The sequence below is a fragment of the Mycteria americana genome, chromosome 7 (genome assembly GCF_035582795.1).
Source record: "Mycteria americana isolate JAX WOST 10 ecotype Jacksonville Zoo and Gardens chromosome 7, USCA_MyAme_1.0, whole genome shotgun sequence".
In the NCBI taxonomy this organism is placed as follows: Eukaryota; Metazoa; Chordata; class Aves; order Ciconiiformes; family Ciconiidae; genus Mycteria; species Mycteria americana.
This window is the reverse complement of record NC_134371.1, coordinates 65,124,260-65,144,340: the sequence shown is the minus strand read 5'-3', so window position 1 is coordinate 65,144,340 and position 20,081 is coordinate 65,124,260. Positions and strand designations below refer to the sequence as shown.

The window sequence follows — 20,081 nt, the reverse complement described above, 5'->3', positions numbered from 1 at the left end:
CAGTAGAGAGAGTTTTTTATATACTACACAGAATAAGAAATGATAGCACATCTCAATGAATAAGTAACATTCCTTCAGCTTCCCCTAAGCCAGACCTACTCTAATATCAGAACTCTAAGGTATTTATTGTCTTAGAAAACAAAACCAATAATTTTTTGTCATATCTGCAGTATTATTTCTCCTGTTAACCTGTGAGGTTTCATTAATCTCTGAAATGGAACGCTCTTATGCTGAATGCCTTTGTTCAGTGGAAAAGTAGCACTGATTTACTTGGAGCATTCGTGTCTGTTTAGAGCATGTCTTTACTGTTCTTTTTGCTTGTGTCATTTAGAATAGATGGTCAGTGCGTCTAGGAAGGAAAAGAAATATAATCACAAATTATAAATATGTAAACCAGCAGTCCTTAGGCAAGCGAAGCCCAGTATTACAAAGCAACTGAATTTACATGAGCAGATTATAAATTTCCAAGGTGTAAATCATGACTGTTGACTCAACTAAAGACTCGCCCAAAGTTTTTTAAGTGCGTCATCCCCTGTCCATGCGATGCTGTTGACTTCAGCTCCCTGGCTGTGTCGGACTCTGACAGGCCAGTAATTCCTTAGTAAAATTGCAGAATTGTAACCAAACATTGCTTAGAGCAGCCATAGGGCCCCATCACTGCAGCGGTACGTGTTATGACTTTACTTGACTTAGATTTTTAAATTAATTGGAAGGAAGAAATCTAATGCCATAGGCCAAACATCTCTTTCCCTCAGATCCGTAGCTCTGCTCTGGATCTCTGCCATGGAAGAAAATGAAATACTGATCTAACCATGACTTCCGTGTTCATCTTCTAACCCCCAAGTAAAATGAAAAAACAACCAGTTAAGTAGGAAGGAGATCCAAGTGCACCTGAACTTAATGCAACTGAACCTAACTGAGAATGAAAATCTCATTTCTGACCACTACTGGGTTTTAGGATTTAAAAAATTCGGATAGATGTTTTATTTCTTCAGCATTGTCTCCATTAATGTTACTGCTTGAATGAAAAGGAAGCCACCCCTTGATTTCATTAGTATTAAATGACTACCCCGTACTTAAATATCAGTTGTAGATTTCAATTTTTCATCAAACTTGCTTGGGTAATGACCTTAGTTTTCATTTGCTATTGCAGGTTCCTACCAGCCAAAAGAAGGAAGGTGTTTATGATGTGCCAAAAAGTCAACCTGTAAGTGTAAGTATCTTCCCTATTTATATGCAGTAAAGAAGATGTGTTTCTTAGCTTCTGGGACTTTCATTATTGTATGTAACATTTGGTACATTCCTTGTGATGGGAATTTTATCAGTGATCTGTTGTGGGTTGATTGGGTTGGTTCAGAGTAACCAGGATTGTAATGTCACTTATATCCATCTCATTCATTACTTAAACCTCCTTTCTGTCTTTTCCGACTCATTTTTATGAAAGTCACTATTTATAAATGTGTTATCTATGGTTAAGAGTCGACAGTGAGCCTTCTGCATGTTAATGCATGAATCGTTGCTGCCTGGATTGCTGTACAAGGCTTATCACTCTGAGTGAGCATGGGCTGCATTTTCTCCCGTGTGCTGTATCAGAGCCATACTTTATATATTGTGCTCCTTACAGCTTGGTTTAGTAGGACAGCAGGGGAGGCAAGGTCTGAATAGAGTGGAGGTCAAGAGAAGTAGCATTACGAAAAGGTATGTCAGAACGTTGTCTGTGACCTCTGCGGTGATTTTCTGCGGCTATAATGTCTACACCTCTCTGAAGGCTTCCTGGTGAATACAGTATGCTGATAGGTAAAGATTTCATAAGGAGCTTCAAATCAAATGTTACCAAAAAATTGGGGATTTGCATTAGAATTGCTTTTCTGTCATTTGGAAAACAAACAAACAAACCAACAAGTTACATCAAAATCCAACCTAATGTACACCATAGAAAAGCAATTATTTTTCCAATAAAACTAACTTCTATGGTAGCTTTAGTAAGAGCTGTAGAGTTGTAGGGTAGAGATACGTGCAATTGCCATTAGTTTAAACAGCTGCGGGAAACTCTGAAAGGAACTACATCAAGATTAAGTGTGCAGAAAGACCTCACTCAGCAAATTCCTGAGTGGCAGAATTTTTTCTCTATGTATTGCACTGCTTTCCTGGTTATTGTGGGCTGTAATCAGCATAAGGAGATTTTCTCCCAATATTGCTACGTATCATTTCTGTAGCGCTCTAAGTATACAAGAGGCTAAAGGTCAATATAGACTGTCAACTTAATTCTTTCTGTTCTGTGCCTTGCATGGACAGTAGACTATTAAAAAATAGGGGTAATATGCTGTTGTATCTAAATGGCACTATTCCCTTTCTGTGTATTCGCATTTTGAAGAGGTGAAGCATTTATCCCCAGAATGTATAAGGAATGGTAACAAGTGGTTGAGAGCAGAAGTGGAGTGACAGATGCCTTAGCAACAAGGCATGCATTTGCTGAAGGGTGGGTTATACTGTCTAATATAAATTTGTGCTATAAATACCTTGAGAAATTGTTCGATTGCATTGGTTACACAGCAAATTAGTATTTCTGAGGATTTGTGTGAGAATGGAGAAGAACAAAGGAAAAGGTCAGGAATTTCAGTCTACTGTAAGCATGGGAAAAATGCCTGTATTCAAGAGAGAAAAAGAGAGACTCCTTTCACATGAGGATGTGGTAACTTGCACAGCTTGGGCTGAGCACGGAGACTGAGATGTCGAATAAAAAAGATAAATGCTGGGGAGGGGCTGGATGGGGGCCTGAATTGTGACACTTCTGTGGTTTGCACAAACAAACAAAACTTGCCATAAATATTTCATGATAAGCTACTAGGAGGAGGGAGGCATCGTCGTGTTGCCTGGGAAAATCTAGTAAAATAACTCATGTTGCATAACTAATTAAGGTATTTGTGGGCACGGAATAGCTGCAGATTTTTCACTCATTTCTCATACAGTTCAGTGTTACAATTTTTCCGCTGTACATTTCCTGCGACTTTTTTATTATTCCTTCAGCGTTGTTTCAAATTTACTCTGGGTATAGTCTGTAATTGAGGTCGTTGCCGTATGACGGGGTGTACAGTACACTTGCAATCATGTCTGCAGACACTTTGGTATTAGACTGTCCTGGTAAAGAGCATGACTGTGAGATATAGGGCATATGGAACCTACTCTGTAATCATCAAATATATTTAATCTGTCATCTCCATGAAGCTGGTTGCAGACTTAATTTTTTTTTTGCTATTTCATGGTTAATTTAAAGCGATTAGGGCTTTTTGTCCAAACAAGTTATGTGCTTTAATATATGAAGAAAAAGAAAAGAAAGAGAAGAGGAAGAAATATGTAGCTGAGATTTTTGTTTCACCTTTTTGTTAGCATGTGTTAAAAAAAAAAGAAAAGCAGCAATAGCTCTTAAAATTAGCAATTTAATATTCCACTGCCCATCTGATTTATTGCTTACCCTTCCACATCTGAAACTCTCTGTCATTGAGACACTTGCCATAATTTTTTTTTTCAATTTATAGCTGTCATTATTATATAAACCTCTAAAATTCGATCTGAGGGCAAATAATCTAGCTCATCTACCTGGTTTAAACATATAAGGACACTTTCTTTATTAGGAGATCTTGCTTTCATTAATTTCATAATGGATGAATAAAGTGAGAAACTTTTTGTAGCTCCTAATAGGTTTCAGGCACCATGAATTCTCTCTCCCGACAATAAATACAACACTTAATAAAAATGCAGCAAGTTTTGCTTGAGTTCAAACGGAATCGCTCGCATTCCCTGGACAGAGATCGATTTTCTATCTTGGGATTGTTTTCCTCTGGTGTGTTCTCAGGCAAGTTATCTCTAGTGTCTGCCCATAAAAGTGAGGGATACTGAAGCAGTCATCTAGGTGCCCTCCACCCTTGACTCTCTGTAGCCAGTGGAGAGAAATAGCCGCTTCACAAAGAAATTCCTCCCATCTTGTGAGGTGTCCCTCTCAGGTGGAAATAAATGTATGCCTGGACATGGTTCTTTCGTGGCTGCAGAGGAACTTTAAATGACTTGCAGGTATGATAACGTCTAAATAGTTAGGCTTAGGTGGGGTGAGATCTACCACAGTGTAAAAACTGAAAGCCAGAATCCAGTTTTCAAAGGTTACTTTGAAACTGGGAAGTGTAATTCATACAGGTTTTCAATAAGATATAGCTTCTTAAGAAACCTGGACCGTTTGGGCAAATATTGCTTTCACTGCGCGTCTGGGATCCCGTGGGGGCTGAAGGTATGCAGCGTCTTCCTGGTAGTGCCATGAAGCAGAGGTATTCAGCGCTGTATATGCACTGAGGTAGCCGATGTACTTACACAATACCGTGCTGTTCTGTGGGGCCATTTGTCAGAAGGTGTCAAAGTACTTTATAGTGCGACTCCTCGTGATCTGTGATATCAAGTAATGTAAATACGGTGCAAATGAGGCGGAAAGGAATGAGTCTCGGATCTCAGAATTTGAACGTACCCACTGAACTCAATTATGAGTGGTGGCTGGTTGCCAAGTCACTTCTCTGACATTGGGATGAAAAGATTGCTTACTCAATATAATTCTTGTATTTCCCCATCTCTTTGCTGCATCCCTTCCCAGCAAATCCTACTCTCCTGTAGATTTCCTTTGCCAGGCATGCAGCTCAGCTCCAAACACACACTTTTCGCGATATCCAGTATCCTGCCAGTATCTCTCCCTTCCTCTGTATCAGCTCACACTTCTTGTGTTCATTCCTGTTTTCTCTCTGCTCCTTCCTTAGACCAAATCTCCTATTCTCCGTTCACTGAGAATAAACGTCAAGCCAGACAAAGAAAGCAAGCTTACCCCAAAAAGCTTGTGTTAAGTACACGCTCCACTTAGGAGTTGTGGTTCTGTATGTGAAATTAACTGTTCTAAAAAAGTGAAACGTTTAATGAGCTCTTTTTGTCATAATTTCCCATCGTCTCCCCATTAGACATCCACATCAAGTTCTACCTGTCACGGTGTTTTTAGTAATAAGAGTCAGACTTGTAAATACACTTCACGGAGACTGTCAGTCACATCACAATAAACCTTCTCTTCTCATCAAAATGCCTAAACTATCTGCTTACAATTTTATGAAGGCTTTCAAACAACTCATCTTACTACTGTATAAAGATTCAAGGCATTATAGCTGATGCTTTACAATGCAGGCAGTCATCTGGCTAGTACCAACTACGTGGAGAATATTAACAAACCAGGGGGGAATGGACAGGGAGGAATTTGGCTGCCCTAGGGCCAAGGCATGGGAGCAGCAGATGAAGCTGGGCTGGGCCTGAGCACACTCAGGTCTAGAAGCCGTAAGGGCTGCCTGACCCTTCTGCCCGAATTAGGAAGCTGCGTTTGGGAAAGCTCAGTTTTAATTCTGGCTGGGGCTACAGTGCCATTTGCAGGTCTGATTTGTTCAGGTCTCGTGTCAGAGGAGGTGTGCCTGGCATCGTCTGGAAGGCATGGGCAGCCCTGGGCTCCACCAGCTCACGCAGAAAGTCGGTCCCTGGAGTAATGGCATACCAAAATGTCTGGCAATAACCTTGTTCAGAGCAGCTTTCCAGGTAACTCTGAGCATCCTCTACAAAGTGAATTCTTTCTATGACACTTGATCTGGAGCAGAGCTTTGTAACTCTGGCTTTTCCCTAATTTTGCATCAGTGGCTTTACAGAAGCAAGTTGCAGACTGGTGACATTGACTTCAGCCTCCACAATTAGGCTTTCAGGATCAAATTTTCAAACATGAGAAGAGAGAGAGTGCACAGACCCAGTCTCTGACCATCTGTGCCTGCAAAGCCGTCCGTTTTTATTTACCTTTGCTAGAAGAGATGCCTGTGTTCAAATGCCCTGACTTAGTTCCACTCAATTAAACCCCATGTACAAGGTTTAACATCGCCGTGTGGGACATGCATTTTTACAGACATAGCTAGTTGTTGCAAAGTTTGAAAATATATTAGTTTGTTACGATAATGTTTTGTGGTATGAGTTTCTTTGATGTTTTAGTGGGCCATTGCTATTTTTTTAGATATAAGTGGATGTACATACCAGTATCTGTAGTGTAGACATTGCACTAATATTCTCAGAAGATTTTGTGCAGCACTGGAAACACCTCCGCTGCATGTGCTCCTCCTCTCAGCTTGCCTTTTGATTTAATACCAATGTTAACTCTGATACTACTGCTGGCTTATAATGGAAACATTTAGCACCATGCCAAAGGTAACATCTCAGCCCTGAAGGTGAGATGATGTTGTCACATACGTGTCTTCGAGAGCGAGACTTGTGCTGTAGCAGGAGACCCTTATTATAACAGCCTCTCCACACATCAGCCCTTTGTTTCTGGCCGCTGCGTGGGTACCGTCCCCTTTGCGACCTGCACCGCTTGCCCTCTGTTCTCCTCTGGGCAATCACGGCGGATGTTGCTAGGCGATCTCCAGCGAGGTTGCTCGCGTTGCACTGTCGTGTCTTAAGATACTCGTATCTGTGGGGATTTTTTTCCTTCCTTTGGGGTTAGAGGGGAGCTGCTGGCATTGCAGGAGGGTCCCGCATTCAGTCGGGTCTGGCTGATGCAGGAGAGGCAAATCCCTTGATGCCGTGGGGCAGGTTTGGTACGTCGGGCAGGTAGCTGACGCATCTGTTTTGTTTGGACTTTGTGTTAGGTATGTGTGTTACCAATCAAGGTCTGTCACTATTTGTGATTTAATTACTTCTGTGTTGTAAAAGGTCACTGAGATTTGCCAAGGTGGTTTTTCCGTCCTTTTAGCAAGACCCATGGGCCTCATCTTCTGCTGGTTTATACTTTCTGCTTCCGTTTATACCTGTGCAAAATGCAAGTAAAAACTCTGAGTAAAAGCCTTTTTACCCTCACTCAGCACTAGCATAAACAGCTATGCAGCTGATAGTTTGGAGTGGATCCACAACAAAAAACACTTAAACACCTGAATTTTCACTAGCAGACTCTGTTCAGCTTCAGCTGAGGTGAGAGGCTGGGTCTGAGACTTTGGTCAGACCCCCGCGTGCCTCTTTTCCAAGGAGAGGAACTAGCCACCGTCAGGGATGTTTCACAGAGATCACAACTATCAACTTGTGGCTACTGTACTCGGTGGGATGTTAGTTCCTTGATCCAGTGCTGTAATAACTAAATCTGTATCTTTTTGGTTTACTTTGTATCACTTTTTCCTTTTTTTTTTTTTTTTTAAGCTATATTTTCTGGGGATATTTTGTGTTTTACTCATTAATAACAATTTTAATGGCACAGGAAGCAGAAACCAGGCCCTCCTCCTTAGACTTCCAAAATTATAGTATCTGGAACATAAAGTGATGAGGTTTCTTCATGTGTGTTATATACATGGCTTATGTAGGTCTTAGCACCTGAGCTCAAAATCAGGGATATTTCAACTGATTCTTGAAAAATTCTTCTTGCAATGCCAGGTAGGGCAAGAACATTCAAAAAGCTGTTAACCTGAAATCAGTGTCTGATTTCCAGCAATCTGGAGGGTTAGATGTTAGAATTAATCCATTGTTGATGTATAGACCATTTAAGATGATGAACCTTAATCTGGATAGTTTCTGAACATTGAAAACATGCCCATGCAAAGTTCTGGTTTCAGTCCATCCATAATTTTATATCTAGCATGTCAAATAGTGGGTTTTAATAGTGTAGGAATACTGTTTCACAGATGAGAATAAAATGTCCTGATTTAATTGTTCTTTTATGTCATGCTGATATTGTGGGCCACATTTTGAGGTCTTTTTAATCCGTAGGAGTTGTCCTGCTAACAGGCTTTCCATTCCTGCATTTGTAATACCATTCCCTGAATATGATCCTAAACCCTGCACCTCCAGCAGAATGATTACCTGCTATCAAAGCATTGAACTTACTTTATTTCCTAGTACAATCCTTTAGGATTTTGGGACATAATCCCATAGCGTGGGAAAGCTGTAATCCAGCAGCACTGCCCTTGATCAGTTTTTCATCGTTCTCGTTCTGTTTGTATTGTACAAAGAGCAAGAAACAAGGAAGCAAACAAAAGCTGCAGGTTTTGCCCTGGTGACACAGTTATCTTGTTGGGTATAGGTGACGTGGGTGTTAATATGGCAGTTTAGATTTGTACTTTTAATACAGAACTCGGGCGATATAAATAAATGATAAACATTTCAGTGACCCCTTACGGTTATGCAGCCTGTTAGGTCGTCTGTCTAACGGCTTCACGTGTATTTGCATTCCTAAATTTACCTGGATTCCTATACATTTTCTGGGGTAATATGCTGTCCCTTTCGATATTCTCCAAAGTGGAGAAAAGAAAGTGTAGCTGAACCGTAAGTCTAGCTCATTGATTGTGGGGTAAAGTTCTGTAACATATAGTGAAATTTTGTCTTTTATGCAATAAGAGTGATGCAAATTTTATCTGATGGCTGCTGATACATTAAGTTGACAGCTGCACGTTGTATTGATTCACTACATTTTGATTTGCTCGGAGCCCTGCAGCTCGCAGTAATTTGATAAAACATTTATTTACACACAATCTGCTTTCTGAGTAGTGAAGTTTGTAGCTTTACTTGGTCTGTATCACTGTATGCATTAAACGATATCAGTCGCACAATTTGGTGTTTATTTACAAGTTAAAGGGAATACAGTTCTGGGGAAAGTGCTGTATGCGTTTTGCATCAGGTTAGGGAGAAGCTGTTGTAAAGTTTTGCAGATTCATTCGGTGCTATCCTGCATTATTAAGTACAGAAATACACAAGGTCTTGGCTTTTTTTGCCTGCTGAAACTCAGGAGATTTCAAGGTTTCAAAAGTACCATGATGACGTGGTATTCAGTAATAAAGGTAGAAATAACTTGTTTCTTGGTTATAGCTCCAGTCACCTGCCATTTTGAAAACCATCAGATAGACCTGTATAACTGTGTCTTGTATTTTAAAATAGTAAATTTGGGGTTATTTCTAATTCCCTTCCATTGTTAAGTTTATTCCCTGCAAGCATCCAAAGCTGTCTCTGCTGTCACAGTCTAGAAGTGGAGTTTTGCTCTCACGTGGAAGTTCGGATTCTCGTCAGCACTTGTGTCTCCAATCTGCAGTTAAAGAAAGCCATCACGTGTCACCAAGGCCGGCTGCATTGTGCCACCCGAGCGGTGCCGTGGTCCCCCGACATTAAAGAGTTCATCTTTCCCCACCTGAGCTCTTACCATGTCCTGTGCCACTGTCCTCATTCCCATTTTCTCCAGGGAGAACTGGTGGAGCTACACACTGGGAACAAAAGGTGCATTACTTTCAGAAATAGATCTTCAGGCAAGAAATGCCACTGATGCCAATGCGTCTGGCAGTAAGTCTGGACGGAAACCTGGCCGAGGCTGACGCTGACGTTGAACCAGCCAGCAGCTTGTCGTTGGTCCCTGATTTTCCTGAGACACCCTTCCTCATGCTGACATGAAATTTGCTACTGTATCAGCTGAAATGTTTTGCTTTTCCCCTTTGTTTCCAGTTTTCTGCTGAATGGAAAAATATGTTTCATTTTAATATCTTTGCATTGCATCAGCCACATGCAATAAATTGCACATATTTGTAAAGGTACCTAAATCTAACACCAGGCTTATGTTTCTAGAAGACAGATGTCAGGGCCTGTTAGTGCATAGTAAATGTAAATTACAACAGCTTTTGTAGCTTGCGTCAACATTTTGAAAGCCTCAATGTTTAGTTCAACAACATAGTGATATTTCTGGACTTGCAGCATTTCCTTTAAATACATGTGATGTGACCGGTGTATACCAGCGTGTATACCATGCTCTCTGAACCCGCTGCATGGGGTCTGGAGAAGATATGGAGGAGGTGACCATGTGGCTGGGACCTTTGCACCAGCATCCTCTGTGCTCTGGGAAGTTTAGTTTTCTTGGGTGTTGTGTTGCCTGGAAGCAGCATGGGTCTGGCTCTAAGCGAGAGTCACTCTTTAAGACTCTTGATTTATTAGAGTCTGTCAGAGAAAAGTGGTAGTTGAAGCATTTTAAATACCATTTCCTATAAGACTAAATACCTGAAGTACACAGGGGATTCAGAATTAAGTTCACTTCAAATGAAGAGAAAATAAACAAATGAGTAAGCCTATGTTTTGATTGTATGAAGAGATCCTTAATTTAAAGGAAGCTATCGAGCAACAGTGAAGCAATTCATTCAAACACTCCTCAGTAATCTATTAAGTCAATTATTCTTCACCATCCCACCTCTTCAGCTGCGCAGGGTTGACTAACAGCATTTTTAACCAGCACATCCAGCGCTTCCCAGTGAAGAAACAAAGGAAACTGGGCAGGTGGTGAATGCAATGAAGCTCAAGGCTACCCTGTAGTTGGGTACATCATACCAAAGTCAGTACTTGGGTTTATTACTTCAAAGAAACATACAGAGAAGAATTACCTGAAGAAGAGTGCTCCTGACAAGTAAGAGTTACCATATGAAACTGAAAAGAGAAACTTTAAACAGGAGGGTTCCCGTGTCCCACAGGATTCTGAGCACTGGATTTGAACCCTGTGTAAGTGACGGATGCCCAAATGCACGTATTTTGGATAAAAATCAGTCAGTGTGGTTTTATGGCAGCCCATGTTGTTGATGTGACCTGTACCAGTTGGGAATCACCCTAAATGTTCACAGCAGCCTTACAACTAACAGGTTGTGCTCAGCTATACCTGTGTAAATCTGGGTTGACGGCAACATCGTGGCTGCCGTTAACCTCTGTTAAGTGGGAAAGGTTATGGCGTTTGAGGATCTTCAGGATCCGTGGGAGGCTGAAGATTGCAAAGGCATTGACAGTTTTTTCTTCACACACATATCCTTCAGTGTATTCTCTTTAATTAGGAAGCAATTGAGCAATTCTTTGTTGAGTTACCATGCTACTTCATTAATCCAACCGTGGTTTTACAGGATAACAATATGTCTGTTGGATGTTTTCAGTGTGTCTCAACCTACTAGACATGGTTTGACTGATGATTGGTTTAGTCATGATTCTGACGTGCTCCTTTGTTATAGTTCTAATTGGTTTTTAGAATGAATTGTAGTTAATTAGCAAGCTGCTTGCAGCTCATGGAGCTCATAGTAATGTCAACACTTGTTGTATAAGGTTCTGCAAATAACTGGAGCTTTGCTTAACTGAAATAATGATTCAAACCATCAGAAAAAATATTTGACATAGCCAAAATATTTACATTTTCAAGTAAAATAAGTACAAAAATCTGACTAATCATTTGACTTGTCATTAGACTTCCAGTTTAAAAGACATGTTAGAAGAAGGGAACTGGAAATGCAGAGAGGCAGCGTGGTTGGATGGTCCCTCTTTTGTCTACTGGGCAGAGAGGTACAGCACTTACCCTGAATGCAGGAAACCAAGTTTAAATTCCTCTGCTGTCTTAAAAGATTTGAGTAGCTAATACCCAGCTCAAAGGTTAATTACTAATTGCTGGTTGTTTGCTATATCTAGTATCCTTCATACTCTTTTTTTACTTGCTGAGCTCTGTATCAGATTACAAGTTAATTACTGTGGGGGTTTTTTCATGCTTTTTAAGCACCATCTTTGCTTCATTCTCTGAGATTTCAGAACCACATTTTGTAAGACCGTCGTTTAATCCCAGCCGGCAACTAAGCCCCACACAACCGCTCACTCACTCTCCCCCCAGTGGGATGGGGGAAAGAATCGGAAGAGTAAAAGTGGGGAAAAAAAAAACCCAAACCCGTTGTCGGTTGAGATAGGAACAGTTTCATAATTGAAATAAAACAAAATAGTAGTAATAATAATAATAATGATAAAAACATATACAAAGCAAGCGATGCACAATGCAGTTGCTCACCACCCGCTGACCAGTGCCCACCCAGTCCCCGAGCAGCGGCCCCCCAGCCAGCTTTCCCCCAGTTTCTATACTGAGCAGGACGTCATATGGTATGGAATAGCCCTTTGGCCAGCTTGGGCCAGCTGTCCTGGCTGTGCCCCCCCGCAGCTTCTTGTGCATCTCCAGCCTTCTCAGTCGGCAGAGCATGAGAAGCTGAAAAGTCCTTGGCTTAGTCGAAGCACTACTGGGCAAAAACTAAAACATCCCTGTGTTATTAACATTATTCTCATACTAAATCCAAAACACAGCACTATACCAGCTGCTAGGAAGAAAATTAACTCTATCCCAGCCAAAACCAGGACAAAGACACTGCTTTTTTCATTTTGTTTGCAGAGGTATAGCAATATTAAGCAGGTTTTCTCATGCTGTAAGTCAGTGTAGATCCCTTGCCGTTGGTAAAACCAGACTGAGTAACAGAAGTCGAATATTCTGGCTTGTTATGTATATAGGAGTGAAAGAAGTAAGGTGCTTCACACTCCTATGAGTGCAAGAGGCCTGTCTTAGATTTCCCTTTTAAAATCTGAACTTTTACATTGCTTAGAAAAGATGATTTTCAGAGTAGTTGGCGATCAGACGGAATACTGTAGTGGAGTTGGATCATTTTTGGTTCAGGTTTATGAAAGCTGCAGTTTACTTATCTCTTATCATTGCTTCTGTACTCTTGGTTTTTCTCCAGCTCTTGGATAATATGTTTTTCTTTAGTGAATAGTGAAGAGTGTCACGAGGAATTTCATTACTGGCTGGAGTGGTTTAAAAAGCTTGCTGCTGCTTTAAGAAGCCAGATTTACATATTTCATGTTTAAAAGATTTACAATATGTCTCACATGCCTGTATAGAAAGATGGAGCTTTCATTATAGGTTTAATGTCACCGTGATACAAGGATTAATACTCTTTCCTCCGCCTCGGTCTACGCGGCTGGTTGCAAGTGACTGGTATGTTCCTGGTTGACTAAGCTGTAGGGGTGTTTTCATATTCAAGGAGATGCATTTTTGAATAATTAAAGCAAGCTTTTACATCACTCTGGAGAAATCCACAGACAGCAATCCTAGAGGAAGATCAAGGACTGGAGCATCTTTCCAGGCTTCTGGTTATTTTCTATCATGCGCTGGGGAAGGAGGGAAGGGATTGTTGACTTTAATTGCGAAGGTTAAGCGCTTTGTATCGAAAAGCCGAACCGGAGGAAGGCTCGAAGGGCCGAATTCTGCCCTCGGTAACCGTGTTGCAGCCTCGGCACGGTCGCCGTTGCAGGCTGTTCCATGCTCTAATAGACAGGGATATTTCACCCTTAGGAAGTGTCTCCTCACCAGTGTGTGATGCAGAACACGAGCTGATGGAAGATGCAGCTCAAGTGCTACATGATAATTGGGCACTTGGGGATGTGCCGTGACATGTTGGGCAAGTGTTTTCTGCAAGGTCCCGCTGTAGCGCAGGTGGGAATTTCTAATGGCCCGGTGAACGCTGCGCACATGTTTCCTCTGTGCTGAGACATGGTTATTTCTCAGCTGGTTTCACAGAGCCATCGGTGTGGCTGGGGGCAGGATCCGCTTCAGAGCGATGCGAGCTGCATCCCTGGATGCGGGAGGACGGAGGGTTAAACGAGGGGACTGTCAGAACAAAAAGTGATTAACTACTGGCCCAAACTGGTCCCTCCTGAAGGTGTAAACCCTTCCGGTTTCATTTCAAGAATATTTTCAAGGTCTGTGGAGTTCTTTGAATGAATGGACACAGCTTTTTTCACGCTTTCCTTGCCTGGGGCCGGGGGAACACACTGTCAGCTCCAAGAAGGTGCAGGGCTGGGTCCTTTCCTGCTTGTGCATGATGGCATTTTCTTCCTTTACCTTTGCCTTTTGCCAGTCTTTTTTTTTCTTCGGGTCTGTGTTGAGATGAGGTGGGGGGGAAGCATTATAGGCCTTTTCTGAGATTTTTAAACTTCTTTGTTTTAAGATGGCATGGAATTACTGGCTGGTAACTTGTATGAAGCTTCTCAGTTATCTAAGATTTGATTTTTGATAACTTGCTGAAATTAAGAAATAAAGTCTCCAACACTACAATAAATGTTATCTGAAATTTAGCATTCTGAGGACACTGAAGTGATAATTTGTGTTAAATATGTAGATGGATATAAATATGTACGCATGCATGGGCAGTATACTCCCACGTATATTTACACACACGCAAACTATGGATACAAACTATGGATTCAAATATAACTTGAATTGACTTATGTAAGTAATTTTTAAAATTACTGTAGAAAGAAAATATTCATTTTAGATGTTTACACTGATGTTATAGTTCTCCTAGTTAAGAGGAAGCTGTGTTTTTCTGCAAATACTTGCTTTTAGAGCTTTTGTTGTCCAAAACTTTTTTTTTTTTCCCCTGAGGATGTTAAGTCCTTTCTTTCACCAAGCCAGTAAAAAGTTCCATTAATGTAAGCAGGATCAGAGCTCACTGGGTATGCTTATTGCTCAATTAATAAATATCTGGGAAAATAAATAGTTATGATGCAAGCAGTAAAATTGCCTTATATACCAGAAGATGAGATTTAGCATAAATAAAGTGTATGTTTGCCCTACATCCCAGCAGAATTCAAACTCACTGTTTTGACTGCATGATTTCATATCTGTGCTCACTGCAAGATGGAAAGGGTTTTCATTTCAATACTGAAGTCAATAATTATGGAGGTTATCATTTTCATGCTCAGAAATTCATGTCATTTTCATAAATCATTCATTTCATTTCATAAATCATGCTTTACAGCTGCAGAATGGAAACTTATTGCTGGACATTGATGAAAATCTTGTTTCAGTCACTCAGGTAAGGTTGTGACACTAAAAATGTTTTAAGGAAATATAGATGAAATCATCTATAGGAATAGTGCAATTTGAAAATGTTCGGCTTGGGATTAACTTCACTGGAACGTAGCTAATATCAGATGTGAATAATTTAAAAAAGTGTAATGGGTGAAATCAGTTCTGTAGGGACAGTGAAATCACAAAAATAAAAGATAACTATTTGGTGTCCAGAATCTCGTATGCTGCAAGTGGATAAAACTACGTCTATGTCAGAGAAGTTGCATTCATTTATTGAGGCTGAGAAATGGGTTGTAGAAATAAGCTAGATACAGAATGCAGAGGTGAACCATTTGGGGCTTTAAAATCCCACATCCAAGTGTTGCTGTTTAAGACTGTCTCTCGTAAGTAAATGATGAAGTTGTGTTCCCACTAAATTTCTGTATACATCCTCTGACCTAGTTCTATAGCTCCTGTTGCATATAAGGTTGCTATTCTGTGAGAAATAATTCCCCTGTAAATATATTCCTTTTCCTTGGGGGAATATTGTGAATGAGGGTTTATTACAACAAATAGTGAAGTCGGCTTTCCTATCACTCTCTCCAGCTGCCTGTTTAGAAATCCATCCACAGAGTTTCTCTTAAGAGCTTTAGGAGAATTATATCTGTGAAGAGTTTCCAAAGATGCATCACCTTGAAGCACAGCACTCTGGAAAGTATTATTATTCCCATTTTACGGGGGTATTGAGGCACAGAAATCTGAGTTGCCATCTTTCAAATACATACCATATAATCCTGAGTTCAAAAGAATACTATCAATTTTCAGTGTTGATATGAAACGTAGAATACTTTTTCTACAAAAAACATGTAACTTTACAGACACTTCCCCTTAGTCTTTGTAACCACGTGTGCCCTGCCCTTTCGCATCCCCTCTGGCTTGCTCTCTTGCTTCCTCACCTGGGATGGAAGCACTGGGGGAGCCTTTGCTCGTGGCCTCCTCGAAAGGACACATGCTATTTCTTAGCAAGCCAGAGAAGAGAAAACAGTGAAAAACTCACCAGTCATGCAGGAAAAGGGCAGATTTAGGGGTGGTGCTGAACAAGCAATTTGGAGAGATGAGAAGAAACCGGCTCTTTCTGTAAACTGGTGTCACCTGGCATCTCTTGAATCAGTAGTGCCTACAGGAGGCTTGAAGTGATTTCCAAACGAGTGCTGCTGTTGTCATTATTCCAACTTTTCTGGGAATTTTAACAATCCTTGCCTACTGTGTTTGCACACGCTGCAGAAGTGATTTACGGGCTTTTCTTTTTTGCAGAAGCTACTTCTAGCAGTATTTTAGTAAGGTACACTAGAATCGGTGTACCCTGAAGAAAACATGGATTTTCTTCTTTCCTCCTTCTTCCATTTCCACACAGATACTTAGAGGGTTGTATAAGCCCATAAGAAGAAAATAAGTTGTCATAGCACTAAAGCAATGTGATCTACTTAATATAAGACATGATGTGAGGAAATGTGAAATAATTCATCCCTACGTGCATCATTAGACATAAAGCTGAGAATCATCCAAGCTGCTAGACAAATTCCAGGTCTAAGTGATTGTAGCATTGCTTTTGTATATGGGAATAGAGATTGGATTGCAAAAATGTATAAACCTTTGAAATTATTACAGTTTGAATGATAGTCTTATTTCTTAAAGGTTCATTTATAATAGAAGACTGAGGGCGGGGAAAGAATCTTAGAGCGATCTTGCTCCTTTGGTAGGTTGTAAAGACTGACCAGCCAGTGTGGTTACTGTCCAACGCGCCAAGTGTTGGCTACATTTGCATCTCAAGGCTCAACTGAATTTCAAGCCTGCTTATGTGATAGGAGCCTGCAATGTTTGTGTGCCTCAGCTGGGGAGGAGATTCAATGAACTGAATTAAGATTTGCATTAAATCCCATTCATAATGAGAATTGTGGCTTCCCACATGTGCAGGTGTGATTGAGTGTGATACAGGGAAGAAGCAAAGTCACTAAGCAAAATAAAGGTAGTGGGGAAGTATAGTTCTTGAGTTCCCATCACAGCTTTCCAAAATAGCCACCCTGATAAGGATGGTAGATGGGTTTTAGGTTTCCTGCAGAGCTATAAGGGGTCCTTGCTTAACCATCCCTGGACTCCAGATGAACTGATTTGCAGATGCAGATGGGTGGAAGAGAGTCATTTTACTCCAGAACATGTGAAGGAGCTTTGATTATGCAGCCACTCAAGGTGCTCCTTATTATGAAAGTGCTTTTTCTCTCCTGGTCCAGTTGAGTGAGACCTGTATGGGTGACCTATTTTGAGATCAAACTGAAGGACGCCCTGAGAAAACATTTCTAGCATGAGTTGAATGTAGAGCTACAAACTTAGGATAACCCAGTTGTGCATCCTCCTTCAAGTCCACTTATCCAGGTCACACGTGTCCCATGGGCGAGGGGAAATCAGGCAGCACTTTAAAAGCCCTTCCCTTCTGTATCCTGTCACTTCCACAGTCTGCTGCCGTGTTTTAAGACCTTGAAATGGGGGTTTAGAAAAAGAGCCAGGGTAAAGGGTTGGCCATAAATCATGCTTGGTGCGCACTGATGTTAAGGGCAGAGCAGTAATGCATCCAGTCCCATTCGGGGTAGTTTTTTCATGCTTTATTCATTTTTTTTATGGTGGAGAATTCCCTACAGAATCATTTTATAGGGTCAGCTGCTGGCTATTAGAGTCCATCAGCAATATCAAAATCCCACAGCTTGACTGCATGTGCTTCCTCCGTATGGGACTTGACATTTGAAGCCTACATGGCTTTTGGGGGATTTATATTGCTAGCTGTTACTAGTTAACTTTACAAGTTGTAACTAATTAACTCACAGTTTCTTCTCCTCAAAAGATAAATGGAATTTTTTTTTTTTCTCTTTACAGGCTGTTACCCAACTAGAGCTTTTTGGGGACATGTCCACTCCTCCTGATGTAACCTCTCCCCCAGTGAGTATCCAGGGAAACTGAACTGTGCATTTTTCTACATGCTATTTTCAGCACATTTATTGAGCATATTTACAATTCAGGTCATCAGCCATTCCAGTAGGGAGGATTTCAAAGTAGTTTTTATGTTGCGAGAAACTAAAAGTGAAGCAAATTGAATGTGGAGTCACTGCTTCATGATGATGTGCAAAAATATCTTCCATTTTTATTTTTCTGATATAGGGCTAGGTGTCACATAAGATAGAACCTGAGCTGCAGATCTCCTTCCCTGGTGTTTATCAGAGGTGCATGCTTCACTGCACTCTGTCTCTCCACTGCACTGCAGGAAGATCCAGTTACAGCCTTATATATCGTGTCTCTTTGGTTCCACCAAGCACATATCCCAGAACTGCCGTTAAAGGAAGGAAGACAAAGCAGTAAAGAGGGGGAGGGCTGAATGTGCTTTGAGGGCAAAGAAAATTTTCTCAACATGCTTTTCTGCATCATAAAATGAAAAAAACATTGTTTTCCTATAAAGTTTTTGAACCTTACGTTAAGCCGTAGGGGAATATGAATATACTGAGAAAATTGAGGCGTTGTGAAGTCATCAGCCTCGGATCTCCAAGGTATTCTGGAGCATGTCTGGGACTAGATGTTCAAAGACCTGTCTCCTCATCCTTAACTTGCTCAATTAGATTGGATTTCTCCTTTAACGTAGACCTATGGTTCTGGTCCTGTTGGTTAATTGGAAGCAATAGGTATTCACTTTTCCATAAATCCTGCAGATATTTCATTTGCCTTTACTGTTTCTTCCATTAATGCCTTGGTCTGCTGCCTCTACTGCTTGTCACCTAAAACCTAGAATCACAAGTCTGTATGTCCTAGAGGAAGAAATGATGTCAATATTTTGCATGTGATGTATTCCAGGCAAATTTTATATTTATTTTTTTGTCTGGTACAAATTCTCTCATTTTCTTTCTTTTTCTCCTGTCTCCAGCAAATTCTAATACTGTTATTTCTATTGCTTCTTTCCGTCTACATCTTTCCATTCTTTTTTCTTTCTCTTCCTTCCTTCCAAACCTGTATTTTTTGAGTTACGGATGATGTGACAGCAAAGTATGTGCTGCAGAAGCTGCAGCTGATATGTCACCATTGTATTTTATTCCTGTTTTCTTGCAGACTCCTGCTACTCCAGGTGATGCCTTTATCCCATCTTCATCCCAGTCACTTCCTGCTAGTACAGACATGTTTGGTTCTGTACCTTTCAGCACTGCTGCCGTACCCTCAGGTAAGAAATCTGGGGAGATACGAGCTTGACTCAAATTTGGTGATCAGTTCTCAGCTCTGGTTTGCATTTCAGTACTCGGGGTGTTAATTTAGTACAGAGAAAATGGGAAAGGATTTTGAGGACAGTGCTGCAGGGCAAGGCAAAACAAGTCTTTAACAAGCAGGGAGTACAGTATTTTGAATTTACCCACATTTTTTAAAACAAAAGCCAAAAAAGTCACTGGGAGTTCAACCATAGTTCAGCCAGCTGGATAACATACCATCTAGGTACCGTAGCAAGAGAGAAAAAACCATTTAGTTTAGCTTTGCTGTCTTTGCGGTAGCAATGATATCCTGTGCTGTCTCCAGTAAATAGAGAATGAGACACGGAGAATTCAATTGCATTTCAAAGGTATTCCACTTAGTCAAATCCTGGTATTTCCTTTAGATTTTTCTGTGTTCCTCAAAGTGCTCAAAATTCAAAAGGTGTGTAGCATTCGGCAGACACACAAGGCATGTGGTTTTGACTGCTGATTTCTCCCTGGGATACTCGGAGCACTGCAAGAGCAGTGCTCTCAGCTCCACTTACGGAAAAAAAAAAGGAGGAGTGCCTTGAATCATTCAACAGTGACTTTCTAATTGGTTACCTCCTTCTCTGATGGGCTGCGTTGCAGCATCAGGTTAGCCACTGCATCTCAGAAAGGTTACACTGATGGTGAAGTGTTCGGGGATAACGTCAGATGAAAACCCTCGCTGCTTGGACGAGGTTACAGTGGGGGCAAGATAAAAGGGCATCTGGAGAATCCATCATAGCCATCTATTGAAATAGACCTATATCTCAGTTACCGTTCTTTCATCGCTCATTAATTTAGTCTTTTGAAGTTCTGTTTCTATTTTATTTTTATTTTGGGCTTTTCCCTTTACGACTTTGCAATCACCCTTACATTTAGCATTACAAAACAGCCTAGAAATAAAGCAAAGGGGAAGAGGTACAGGAGGACTCAGAAAAACACTCGGGTTAGAAACAGGAGTTTTAAAGCTACGACAGTATTAAAAGTAAAAGAGAGGTTGCATATTGTAAAGTATTAGCAGTAAATCATTAATTTAAATGTGAAACAGCATATCTGTAAAGCATAATACTTGTGTCAGTGGAACA

The 20,081-nt window shown here is 40.8% G+C and overlaps 1 protein-coding gene across 1 annotated transcript in view; it reads left to right on the top strand.

Moving 5' to 3' along the window:
• DAB1 (DAB adaptor protein 1) overlaps nucleotides 1-20,081 on the top strand; it is a 123,626-nt gene that overhangs the window by 88,804 nt on the left and 14,741 nt on the right. The window contains exons 8-11 of the mRNA XM_075506647.1: nucleotides 1,154-1,213; nucleotides 14,664-14,720; nucleotides 17,621-17,683; nucleotides 18,839-18,947. Of these exons, the coding sequence (XP_075362762.1) occupies nucleotides 1,154-1,213; nucleotides 14,664-14,720; nucleotides 17,621-17,683; nucleotides 18,839-18,947 (289 nt within the window). The remainder of the gene's footprint in view (nucleotides 1-1,153; nucleotides 1,214-14,663; nucleotides 14,721-17,620; nucleotides 17,684-18,838; nucleotides 18,948-20,081) is intronic.